Raw genomic sequence first — 14025 nt, forward strand, 5'->3', positions numbered from 1 at the left:
GGCGTTTCGCGGTGACGACTACTGTTTAACTCGCACGCTTATAGCACCCATAAGTTACACATCGATTCAAATGCCTTGCAAGTAATTTCTACGATGGACCAAATGCGTTTAGTCGTTTAGTCCGACGTTTTAAAGATGTGATTTTAATATTATTTAAAGGAGCTTTTTCTTTGTTCAATAAATCAAGAAAATTTAAAAATACAGAATCACACTGTCTTCAAAAAATACAATTAAAATAGATATTATTATTTACTTTAAATTTTTAAGTAAATAAAAAGCATCCACTTTTACAAACTAAAAATTTAATCATTTTTTTTATATTAAATATTCTAAATAAATAAATGCAGAGATCAGAGAAGCTTGTGTAAAGCTGTTGAATATAACCGAAATAAATATTTCCAAATAATAATTGAAGGAAATATAATGCATATAAGAGAGCCATATATAAGATATATAAAGACATATGTATAAGATATATTTATAAGTGACCATTGAATGTTGAATTAAAGCCCCATTTAGCAAAAATTGGAAGTTGTTTCCCTCCCAGATCGATCACACCTGTCGCGCCTGTGGATCGGATAGGACAAACGCAATCGCGGCGGATGACGGTGCGCATTATCGTTCGCGGAATTGCCGCGTAATTAAAATTTATTTGCGCGATATAGCCCGATACCTTGTATGCGTTACATTACGACGATCGTGTAATACGCGACGATAACGACGCGCACGGCGCTCGCCAGAACGGACACACAGGGGCTCATTAAGGGAATTTATCGGCGATCGCGTTGCATTAAGCTCCTCAGCCGGGGACCGGGGCTAGCTTTAAGCGCGGCCGAACGCGGCTGCATATAAATTGATAATTTCACGAAAGCGCGCATACGATGTACGCTTTAACGCTTGTGTCGAGGATGTATGATCGGGGATTACGCTCCCCCTCCCCCTCCCCGCCCTGGACGAAGGGAGCACCGAGTGCCGCCGGATCACGGGAGTAATTTTACTCAAAGGCTCTTCATTAACACGATCCCTGTTTGAAAACACGTCCTTAACGCTCCGCCGTCTGCCGTCGAAGCCTCCTTCCTTCGGCGTCAGCCGAGCCTACTTTTTCCTTCGACGAAACTCCAAGGAATTGTCCGAGATGAATGGGCGACTACAAATAGTCGCACTCAAAGCCACTTTCGACGGCTTCTTTCTGACAAATTATAAAGGATGGCTCTCTCGACAAATCCTTCCGTATATATGCTTCGTTTTCTCCTCTTTTATCTCTGTATGTTTTTGGAGTACAATTTTCTTTCATCATTTTTATTGTATGTTACATCTATTTTTGTTACCCGCTGTTCTAAGTGCTTTGTTACGAGTTTTACTTTATATAAAACGCGAAGAGTATAAAAGAAGTAATAAACGTCATTTTTTTGTTTTTATTTTTAGGGGTATTGCAAAAGCGGGCGAACCCAACAATTATTTACCGATGTCAGCAGGTTCCATACAGATGGAACCGGTCTACACGACCCTGAGAAGAAAGCAGAGAAGGCTCGCGAGAGAAAATCCAGGAGTGCTGATGGCGGTGTCAAGGGGTGCGAATCAAGCTATCGCCGAATGCCAGCATCAGTTTCGCAACCGGCGATGGAATTGCTCGACGAAAAATTTTCTTAGAGGGAAAAATCTCTTCGGCAAGATCGTCGACAGAGGTAAGAAAATTCATTATTAGACGACACACGCAATAATGAAAACTATTATTATGAAAGTTTTTCTACAGTAATTTGTCCATGCGATGTGCTTATATATGTTGCTTAATTTATACCCAAGAACCAGTTCCGTCTGACAATTATTTTCGTGAAAAGCAACGTGTTTAGTTCACTATTGACATAGATTTTAAAAGAAGCGATAAGTAACAAGTGTTATTATAGTTCCTTGTTTTCACGCAGGAACGAGAGTAGCGATAAAATGATACATAAGTGTACTTATTCTACGTTTCAAAAGACGGTTTATCAGTGCTTCGATACCCAATGTTCTCGATAGAGAGACGAGTTCCAACGGAAGAAACGAGAGAAATAAGGAACGAGAGAGAGAGAGAGAGAGGGGTCCGATCACGGCCGTTAAGATCGCGAATGACAAATCTGTCGATTTGCTTAAGCCAACACAGGCTCAGGACGTCTCGTAACACTCGGTAGATTAAGTAATAAGGCCGTCATCTCGTCATCGCGATACGTCATCGCCGAGCGAACACCTTCGAGATAAGCGGTGGATTTTTCAGCGGATGTAGAACCAATTTAAAATGGACATCACTGGTCTTTTATCTAGCCGAAAAGCGTGTTACTTCAAACGGGTCATATTTCTCCTAACTTTACTTTATCTCGATTATACATATCCATACGATAAAGCTTGGGAATTTATTTATTATGTACTTATATTTATTGAGTTTATATAAATTACGTATATTATAAATATATTTTAAATGCATTAAAGATGAAACGCGCGCGTAAATTATAATACAGATTGGACAAAATTAATCATTTCAACGTATCTGAATAAGTATTTGTTTATTACATAAATATACATAGCGATCTATTGTACAAATCTATATTTTCTGTATAGAATTTGTATACGTATATAAAATATTAAGTGTAATAAATTTACATTTGCTGATGAGTATACATATTATTCTATTGCTATTTAGAGACCGTGATCGGACACCCGCGGTGTTCTCGACGAGTCGCATTAACACCTCGTTTGAATGCGAACGCTCGCATAGATCGAGTGCATAGAGCGCGAAGGCCCCAAGTCGTCGTGGGGTTAGAAGGACGAGGGCACGGCGATGCCGCGATGAAGAGAGAAGAGAGGACGGGGGAGGGGGAGGGGGGCTTTAGGAGGCGTGCCCTTCGTCCGAAGGCCCCGGGCACGTGCCCTCACCGGCCAGATGTATGTTTTGCAACCTGATAATGGACCTTCTCGTACCAGTTCTGGCTCCCCTGCGGCTCTTTTAGATCTCGTCGAGGCGATTGTAAGCCGAGCTTTTTCGCTCGAGCCGCTCCCACCCCATTATGTCGAATGTCCCCATATGGCCACTTAGTAAAACTAAAAGAAGTACACGGCGCAAAAAAAGAGAGAGAGCGAGAGAGACAAGAGGGAGAAAAGGGGTAGAGAGCGAGAGAGAGTAGCGTCGCGCGCGCGTTATTTTCACGAGCCTGTAACACGCACGCCTCGACGCCCAGAGACACGTTTCGTTGCAACATTGCAACGCGAGATGATCGTAACGTCGCGATGGGGTGACGCGGATTGGCGGTTAATACGAGATGTTCCCTCTGGTGTGTGTCTGCGACTAACACCGGTATCTAGTTGCAGATAGATTCGTATATATCCTCTCCGTATACTGACACTCGGCCCCCCTTATTTCCGATTCACCCTCCGCGACGACTGTATTCACTAGCTGTTACTACAGCGCATTTATCGTATGCCATCAACATATACTGAAAATGATTAACTGTTCTATTTGAGGATACCTTGAGGTCATCTTTATATACGTAACAATATCGCAAGTTTTCTTACCTTATTATTTTTTAAGTGTCTTCTTGATGGGACATTATTGAGTGGAATTTATGGAGTCCGCATTCGTTTCAAGTGTCTTCACTCTTGCGAGATTTTTACAAAACCATCCGCAAAAAATTACACTGTTGTATTTAGTACACTGCGTATCTTTGCATACGCGTCAAAGGTATTATTCGAAAAATTATGCACTTCTCATGCGTTATTACTCTGTATAACTCTGCTGCCGTTAAGGGATAAAAGACGCGGCGGGCGCGGCGGCTATTAAAAATTCCGTAAATCGAACGGGCGGTCACGGTTAACATTGCGGCATTTATATGACACCTGTAAACGAAAAAGTGAGAGCGCCATGTGGCATTCATAACGCTTGACGTGTTAATCAAGCTCCGAGAAAGCCACTCACGGATAATAACGCTGTTGGGGGGGGGGGAGGGAGGCGAGAATCCGTTTTTACATTCGTTTCGCACTTCTATGATACATTGTTCTGTCAGAACCAGGTAAAAAATGATTACGTGTGAATCGTGAGATACAAAAGCGCGTCGCGCGGTTTAAAGACCGATCGTAATGTTATTCCTGTCAGGATTAAATAACCATTGTGAGAGGTATTAATTTGATAGCCGCGAATAGCCTGTCATAATTACATTCTCCAATCTATCGCGCAAAATAATAGTCTACTAAGAGTCTAATAAGAATATTTACGCGAATAAACGGAATTTGATCGCAAATTCGTGCAAGAAAAAGGAGAATTAATCAGGAAGCAACGTTTTCTTATTTCTTTACATTCTATATAAAATATATTTACGTAGATTCATGTTTAAGCGCATGTTAATTAATTGATTTTATTTTTGCACGTAAACGCGAGTAACAACTTAATAACTGTTCCGTAATAGATTGCTAAAATTGTCGCGATAGACTTCGGTTTGTACTTTGTCTTTCTCTGTTTTCCGTAACAATCTGCAAGATCGCTCGCAGCTTCTACCGGAGACGAGGCCCTCGACCTTTCACCTTTCGTCTTCATCGCCCTGTGTGAGCGCGGACCAGTTTCCTCCGCTCTTCTCGCTGCCGCTCCCGCTTCTCGTATCTTTCTTTGTCCTCGATCCTCTCGAGATTTGATCTTCGCCGTGCTGGCATAAGGGAAACACACAGATCGCTATCAACTACCGGTAATGCGTTCGCGTACTTGTCGCATTCAAGGATAAGGAGATCAAAAAGAGGGGGTCCGGAAAGAACGTCGCAGTCGAACACCGGCTTAAACGGTCGTTTCCGGATTATCACCGTGTTCTAACTGTCGGCAGTCATGTCGGAAATATAAGTCGTGAAAGTAGAATGGATATAGATTTTCAAGCGGGATAACGCGAATCTATTGCTGCGTCGCATTGGTCTCACGTTAATATCACCGGGTGTGCTGCTCGTGACGTGTCGTTGCGAATATATTACATATTTATTGTCGTTAAGAAACGGAAAGTCATGTAGAGATCCACGTTTTACTTTTAGTGTTACCGGGGAAAAAAATTCATCTACATTTTGAGCCGCTAATTGAGAAACACAAGTACTAAGTTAAAGGATATAACCTGCTCCATATGAACATTAATTTTCTCTCGCGCGAATGTATTATTAAGTACAAGAACAAGTTGTCAATCCACGCGGAAATTTCTAATAACACGCGAGTAAGACGGTCTTAATATATTCACGTGTCAGTGTGTGAAAACGCACAATTAGCGATTCGATAAAAATCGCGACACGTCGATTAATATGTATACGATCCGAAACTTTTGTCGACAGCTAACACGAGCGAGAGAGAGAGAGCGCCGGACATACGAGATTTGAATTTAAATAATACGTGATCATTGCGGATATGTGAAAGGGTGAGTGGAATTAGTATCGAGCCGGGGATCCTGCGAAGAGATTTTCGGAGACTCGGGCTCCAATACTTTTGGCTGCGTTTGTACTCGATATTATAGCTGGTAGTGAGTGCGTTCGCGGCCTGTAATCATTTCGCCGCCAAGAGCCACCTACCGCATTGGTACCCTTACCTTCCACCGTTCTCCATCTCGTTTCTTCGTCCGGCTCCTCTTCCGTTCCTTTCTCTCGCGGCTTTCTCTCCGTGTGCCTCCGCGTCTTCCTTCTCCTCGGCGCACACCGTGTGGCTCGCAAAAGCAAGCCTCGCAGCCTAATTGCTCCGTAAACTGCGAAGACTCCGCCGCATTGGGCGCATATAACACTGTGTCTTTTCCTCTCCCAGATTATTTTTGACGATCATAACCGAGATCATTCGAGTCGCAAAAAAAAAGGAACAACTACCGCGCCGCCGTCTCAGTGATTCGTCCGCGTATGAGAGTTAATTTTAATTCAAAGCTCACAGAGAATAAAAATAAAAGTGAAGAATAAGGATTTAAAAAATGCAGATGATAAAATTCGACATGTAACCAGCGGAATGACGAATATAAGAATGGTCTCAATCTTGATCAACACACATAATATGCAAATAATCATCTTTCTTCCCCGGCTATGCTCTATCAATGAGGCAACCAATCAGCGAAAGAAGTTCGCGATTAGTTACGGGCCTGCACACCTTATCCCACAAAATGACGTTGCAGCTCTTCAACGGTTTGCATTTCGCCTTCATGATTCTATTATAGCACGAGTTTCAACAGAAGGCAAATTGTAAGGCACGAAGAAAAGGAAGAGCCACAAAGAGAACTTGCACGGATGCAGAGCGGAAATCCGTAACAAATCTCATTTTTACCAACTGGATTACCTTATTCCGGAAAGACGCGTGTTACACAACGGAGTTAAAAGCCGTTCTTTCTTTTTTGACAACTCTGATTAATGAATTCGCACAAACTCAATCATGCAGGTATTTTCGATCTTTAGTCAACACGTGACGCACGTTTGTAATCTTATCTTCGTCGTGAACCCAGGCGACGCGAGGTCGCGAATATTTTCGCCGTGCGCCGGTGATATCGACGTAATCGGCCGTTTACAGGATAAATTCAATCAATATCTGTCCCAGTGCGTGCAGCAGCGGCAGGACGCGTCTTATACGGCGACATCAGGCGCTTTTTGCCACGGCCATAAATCGCGGCCTATGATGGGCTACATGTGTCGACGGCACGCCACGGTTTCTTGCGAAAACGTGAGCCGCGACCCAATGGGCCCCTGCGTGATTTTTACATCTTGTTTGCTTCCACGGGGGCCCCGCAAGCCCGCTCCCGCTCCCGCTCCCGCTCCCGCACCCGTTCCCGCGGGTCTATATGGCGCTCACCCGTGTTATTCCGCGGTCTTCGAGTTCCACAGGACTGTTCTGCCCGTTCTTGGCTTCCCTTCGTCCTTCTTATTTTCGAGCCTTGCCGAGTTGTCGCCGCGATCATTCCTATACGCTCGTCACCGCATATCGAGGAACATCATTTGTGAATATGTTGAAGATAAAATAAAATAAAGAAAAAAATATATTTTTTAAACGCGCGATATAAATTTTGTAATATTTTCAAGATACACATACATCGAAAGACATTAAATTACTAAGACTTATTTAAAAATAATATGTATAAGTAATATAATTGCTGATATTATCCTCGTTTATATAAACCGTGATGACGTTCTTGAATAAACAACTTAATTTTCTGTATGTCTATTAAGAATGAAAGTTTTTATAGCCAATCTTTTAAACCGGCATTTTTCTCTTCACATTGACATCTCGAGTTGCTGAAATGGCAATCTCTGTCTCAGCGCAAGTAATAAATCCATCTTTCCGTTTCTTTAAAACGTTCGTAATGAATCATTGTAAGCGGTTTTACGCCCAGCCTATCACTTGACATCACGGGCCCATCATCTCATGTCTAATGACTGTATTACGACACATCTATACATAAATCATCACGTCGCCGATACCGTCGCTGTCGTTGGGAGACCACCATCGCCAGTAACGTCGTTTTAGATTCCACGCGTAGGTGGTTACACCATAACTCGTTCTGTCCCCTGACAGGTACTCGGGCCGCGACAGTAGCAATAATTCCTAACGATTTTATCTCCGTGGAATTTCAGCCAAGACGCAAATGTCCCTCGTAAAGATGCGCGACGATGCCGCTTAGGACAATCTCAAAAACGACTCGGTCGTGGTGATTGCGGCTTTTTGCTCCGTATATTTCATTGAGAGGCCAACCGTTCGTCTGACGAACTTCATAAATCAGCGTTTCATAATGAAACTCATATACTATCATTTATATAAATTCAAAAGTACAAATCTGGAATACTTTTTACACAAATACCGATGCATATACATCACAATTTTGCAGTAACAATTTTTCGCAATAATTCAATAATAGATCATCAATAGCATTTTATCGTTTTTATACCATTTGCATTCGTGATTTTAAAATTTAAAATAATCTAAAAAAAATTTAATATAAGACACTTTGATGAATTAATTCTTTTTTGTTAATAAAAAACTTTTTTACATTAACAAAAAAATTAATCACAATTGAAAATATGATAATGTATACGCGTATATCTAGCTGCAGAAAAAACTTGTTCCATCTGCTTTATTTTCCACAAAGATTTCAAGACTAATACGTTAAACGCTTTTGAGACCGAAACATTCCGATTCTGTCCACCGTCCCTAACGCTGCCAGGTCGTCAGGTTCCGGACCGAGCACGAGCAAGGAACTGCCATCGATGTGTGCGCGCGTGTTTACCTTGCGGGCACATTCTGGCTGCGCCTCTAACTTGCTCATACTATTTGAACGAGTCGATAAAACCGCCGTCGAACTATTTATCGTACGCGGAACAAACGAGAACGGCGTGTTCACTTCTCGTCGAGGGCAAACAATCGCGGTACCGAGAGATTATCGAGAGTCGCGCTTTTTGTTTTTCTTCATTTGAACTTTCCCCGCACCAGATCTCTCATCGCGTCGCATTCTTTCTCTCACTTTGCACACATTTTCCTTCCTCTCCCTCGTTTTGTTCCTCCACGACCTCGCGCGCGCGTGGTCGATAACGGCGATATTTCCGTGCCTTCGAGAAACAAGACCGCCACTCGCTTATCTGGCAGTCCCCGATTGTTTGCAAATCATAAAACTCGTAAAAACCAAGAAAAATTGAACGGATTGGTTTCCACGTATTACGAAATCCACGACGAGGCAATGAGTTCATCGAGGGCGTTCGGCCGCAAACAATTAGTCGCGTTCTTAACACGTGAAAGACATGATTCAACGTGCGTTATGCAGTTACGTGAATATACCGGCACGGTTCGTAGATTTAAAGTCAAGGAAAAAAGAAAAAAAAGAAATTTGTAATAAATCTATCTTAATCTTGCGATAAATCTTTTCCTTCTCTTCTTTTCTTCTTCTTCCTTTTTTCCCTTCTAAGATAGATAGATATACACTTAAATTGCAAATAAATATTGAGAATTTATTTTTTTTTTTTTTTTTTTTAAAGGAAGGAAAACATTTCGAAAACTGCAAAGAAAATAAATATCGTGCGATTTTGTGACAATGAGAAATTCCTAAAATTGAATACTGTTTTGTTCAAGCCGTGCTAAATAATTAGCAATCGCTATGTTGCAACACGTAGCAATATCTTTTCCTGTCTACTTAACAAGTTGACGAGTGACCCTCTTGGCTTCATGCCTTTTCTTGTTAAACGAATTTGTGACACTTTCATCCTGTCGCTGTTAGTTCTTCAGGAATCCAGAATGTCTCCTCGTCTAGAAGGCAAGGCGATTACGAACGGTGTAATCCATTCGGTCATGGGGTCTGACATTATGATAAATAATATCTGGAACTGATCGAATTTAGGGATGAGAGGGGAAACGGGACGAGGATTCACCCGTGACAATGGGTCGTGTAACGGCATGAATCTTTTCTTCAACATTCCTGTTTTCTCACTACCGTCAATGGCAATTCTGCGTCAAGATTGAGGAAAATTGTTGCGCGCTCATTTTTCTTTCTTTCTTCGCTTTCTTCTCTGATTTCGTTCGACCTCGTTTTATCTGTTCTCAACGCTCGCTACTGTCAAAAAGGGAGCTGGAGATGTCACTGTGTCGTAACGTAAAAGACTCGTAACGAATTTAGAATTTCGAGCCGAGGACGGTTCGTTGCGGATAATCATCCGTACCATTCTGCTCGTCCGTGGTTGAATCGCTTAACGTCTTATTCTTGTTCAATTTTTCGGATTCTATCATTTCGATACGCACGCGCATTTAATCGACCTAGGAAAGTTTCCCATCAATTTTTAGTTGATCACTCCGAAAATTCATAATTTAGAAAACAGAATAACTAGAAAATATAGTACAAACTTATTTTAATCCATAAGTTTATCTCTTTTATATACAACATTCATTAATTCGCTTCAGATATATTATATATAGTTATTATTTTAAAAAATATCGCGTATGAAAACTTACCTACTAAATAAAAGGTATACATTATATTATTATATTATTATTAAGGAATACACAATACATATATATATGTATAGTAATATACTATATGTACTACCCCCCCTCTCTTTTTCTTTAAATGCGCTATTATATTATAATTAAATAAAAAGATAAATAAAAGTAAGGAAAATTAATTAAATGAGATTTAATTAAAAAATATAGAGCACCATGTAATATTTTTTCACTAATGGGACAATGTAACACTGTCTTGGAATGGTGCGAGCTCGCAATTTATGAAATTGTTTTGCCCGCTCTTCTCTCGCGCGATATCTTCATCGGTACAAAAGGAGCCGACGCGCACCTGCACCTTATGCAGATAAGGTCGAGGTGCTTCAGGTCAGCCCACTCAGGGTTAAGGTCACGTACCGTCTCTTGCCTCTCTCGCTCTCTCTTTCTCCCTCTCTTCTTCTGTCGTTCTTCTTGTCGTTCTCTCTTACGGACACTCCTGTTCTCCCTCGCTTCCACCTGCGAGGACTTCTCGCGCAGGTAGTCCCTCGTGGAGGATTGAGACGTTGCCTGACGTCATCATTCACCTCCTACGCGACCAAACACCGTGAAAGTTTTGTCAGCACTCCCGGCGAGTATCAAAATATTGATATCTATAAAGAAAAAAATTAGCATTTTGTCAAGAATCTATCACATTTCTAATGGAAAATTAATTATAATTGCCAAGAATTAATTTTTACCGGAAATATTCAAGAATATTGTGCAACTGGATAAATAAAATTAAAAACCGAAGGACTTTAATGATACACAATATTTACGATAAAAGCAGTAATATATGCATATGTAATGGTTGATTTTAACTGCGTTTTTTTTTTTGCATTTCCCGTGCGCTGAACAAGGAATTTAGTTTCCGGCACGGCACACGTAAATTTTCCGTCATTTTCTTGCAGGATGTCGAGAGACCGCTTTCATCTACGCCATCACGAGCGCGGCGGTGACACACAGTATCGCGAGGGCATGTAGCGAGGGCAGCATTCAATCGTGTTCCTGCGACTATACTCACCAATCACGCGCATCATCCGCCGTTCGAGATTGGGAATGGGGTGGTTGCTCGGATAACATTGGATATGGCTTCAAGTTCTCTCGCGATTTTGTCGATACTGGCGAACGTGGCCGGAATCTCCGCGAGAAGATGAATCTACATAATAACGAAGCCGGCAGAGCAGTAAGCTTTTTTAATTTCTAAAATTATTTTATCTGAAAAAAATAAAAGAAAAAAATAGAAGCGTTAAAATTACTCTACTAAATAATATTTTATTTATTGTGCCCTAAATTCAAATAATAAATAGAATATATGAAATCTTAATGTTTGAGATTTATTTAAAACATTATACATTTTGTTATTTTATTTGCCCGCATATTTGTAAATTTGCTGAACGAAATCCGCGATAAAACGTTTATGCGGGGAAACTGAAAGTGTCACGAATATTATTAATTTTAATTATGAGAAAAATTACAGGACTTCGCCTCTCTCGTTACAGCACGTAACTTCGGAGATGCGTCAGGAATGCAAGTGCCACGGCATGTCGGGCTCGTGCACGGTGAAGACCTGCTGGATGCGGCTGCCGAACTTTCGCGTGGTCGGCGACAACCTGAAGGATCGCTTCGATGGGGCCTCACGGGTGATGGTCAGTAATTCGGACCGCGCGCGCGTCAACAACAATGCCATCACCAGCAACTCGGCGAGCAACTCCGTGCACCAACATCGCGACGGTCTCGGGCGCCGGCATCGCTACAACTTCCAGTTGAAGCCGTACAATCCGGAGCACAAGCCGCCCGGACAGAAGGACCTCGTCTACGTGGAGCCATCGCCGCCGTTCTGCGAGAAGAATCCAAAACTCGGCATCCTGGGCACCCACGGGCGGCAGTGCAACGACACGAGCATCGGCGTCGACGGCTGCGACCTGATGTGCTGCGGCAGGGGCCACAAGACGCAGGAGGTGACGGTGATTGAAAGGTGCTCCTGCACCTTCCACTGGTGCTGCGAGGTCAAGTGCCAGCTGTGCAGGACGAAAAAGACGATACACACATGTCTGTGAAGAGGGGGACTTGATCGCGAGATATCACGGAATCTTGATAAATCTTCGAGGCAACCTTCATGCAGGGTTAAAAACGATCAAAGTTTCGAACTTTCTCTGTTTTTCGCGGGTAACCCTGGGTATAAACGGTATATTGACAAATTCGAAGGATGAGACTACTCTTCTTTTTAGCTCAAAGCACCCTGTGACAGTCTCTTTCGCGGACGACCGACACGCCGGTCTCCGTTTCCGCGAGAGATTCTGCCGATGGGTCTTGCCGGACGGGGTCCAAGTCGTCGTGGAGAGTCCCGCGCGTGAACCCCGCGGGACCTCCTCGTCTCCAGTATTACGCGAAACGAACGGAACTACATATATATTTATTACGTCGCGTCGCGCGCGTATTAAAGACTGAGATGGTGAGGAGCGTTCGTGCGATCGTAGGTTTTTAAGGCTTTAAGATAGGAAGATTGGGACGCGTGGATGCGGTGTTAAATAACCGGTGTTAAACACCAGCGTAACACCGGCTCGCTATCTCGCTATTCACCGACGAGGATCGGAACTTGATCTGCACCCCTCCCCCCATAATAAAGGCTCTGACATCTCAGCTGTGACAATGTCATATGGTAGAAGAAAATAATTTAAGGCTGCCTGCTATCCGCATCTCTCATCCTGTTACCCTGTTCGACAAAAAATATTATCCCCGTTGGGTAATATTCGAATTCAATTCACTACCATCTCTACGTGACATTAATCAAAATGGATTAGCGAACTCGCTTCTCCGCCGTAAAGGACTATTGATCACGATAAGTTAATCCGATGTATAAAGCCTTCAATTATTTTATCCTGCTGCATATGAGGACTTCGATTTAAGTGATGTTCATTGGCGACAACGCGAGCGTCGTGGTCTCGCGTAAGCGTTATTTATTTTAATGGTGTCCTTTTTGCCACTTTAGACACTCGCTCCCTCGGGGAAAAACTCGTATACAGATCGCATACTTGTATATAAATAAATTATAGCGATGTATTTTGCAACAATGTGCGAGCCAATCGGTGGCCAATATATATTTCTCCGTAAGAAACTATTGTAAATACAAAGCAGGCTTTCACACGCGCGACGAAGACAAAGCCCCACGTTGGGAGTGGTAAATTATTTTTATATCTTTTTCATGTATCCCTCTCTCGTTTTCTCTTTTTTCTTTATCGAGTACCGGGATATTGAAAATCCCGCGGGTTTAAAAATATCTTTTTTTACAAATGCTGGATAAAGAGATTACTCTTCGAAATGAGAAAATTCCAATAAATAAGGTAATTCCAATGTTGTGCATAATAGATGTATTAATTATTGCTCGTAATTTATACAAATAAATATATAAGAAAATTAAATAAATGACGAAATTAAGATCTTCGGTTACATTACTTTTAAACCCCAACTGTCCCTCTCCTAAAAAAATTATAAAAATCCTTTCATTAATTTTAAACAAGTAATTGCATCGATTTATCGTGTAGCATAATTAGTATCAATAATCCATTAAACAATTTATTTTGCATAGAACGTTTAAGCAAGTAGAAATCACAATACAACTATTTTACTATTTGCTTGCTATAAATAAAATAACAATTAATATAGTCCTTGAATTCAACAATCTATTAATTTCCTGTCGCGATACGTGTTCAAAAGAGATAAACTGGTGATAAACTGGTTCTATAAAGACAAAATATAAAGTTCTCGCATAGAGGTCTCCATTCGAGCGCTAGAACCGCGATAGCGGATGTCCGCGGACGAAATGTACGAGCAATAATCCCTCGAACCTCGGCCTCACGGTCGACGCGCCGCGCCGTGTCGCAGGACTATTCAATATTTTCCCATTACACGATGCGCGCCGCCGTCGACGTATTCCCGCGAAATATAGCCAACTGGTTCCCCAACTGGACGACTTCATAATTCCTGTGCCGAGTGAATGTCGTGGGAGGCTCATGCCCCGAGGAGGACTGGTTCGGCTCTCCTCATCCTCCTCTTTTCTC

The 14025-nt window shown here is 42.0% G+C and overlaps 1 protein-coding gene across 1 annotated transcript; it reads left to right on the forward strand.

Moving 5' to 3' along the window:
* Window positions 1–1341: 1341 nt before the first annotated feature.
* On the forward strand, window positions 1342–13344 carry LOC112468534 (protein Wnt-1; the record flags this gene model as incomplete). Its single annotated transcript, XM_025037752.1, has 3 exons — window positions 1342–1685; window positions 10876–11150; window positions 11467–13344. Coding segments are annotated over 3 exons (1177 nt in total), but the record flags the coding sequence as incomplete, so codon positions are not given.
* Between the last annotated feature and the right edge of the window lie 681 nt (window positions 13345–14025).

The sequence above is a fragment of the Temnothorax curvispinosus genome, unplaced genomic scaffold (genome assembly GCF_003070985.1).
Source record: "Temnothorax curvispinosus isolate PA1 unplaced genomic scaffold, ASM307098v1 QBEX01018585.1, whole genome shotgun sequence".
NCBI classification, from domain to species: Eukaryota; Metazoa; Arthropoda; class Insecta; order Hymenoptera; family Formicidae; genus Temnothorax; species Temnothorax curvispinosus.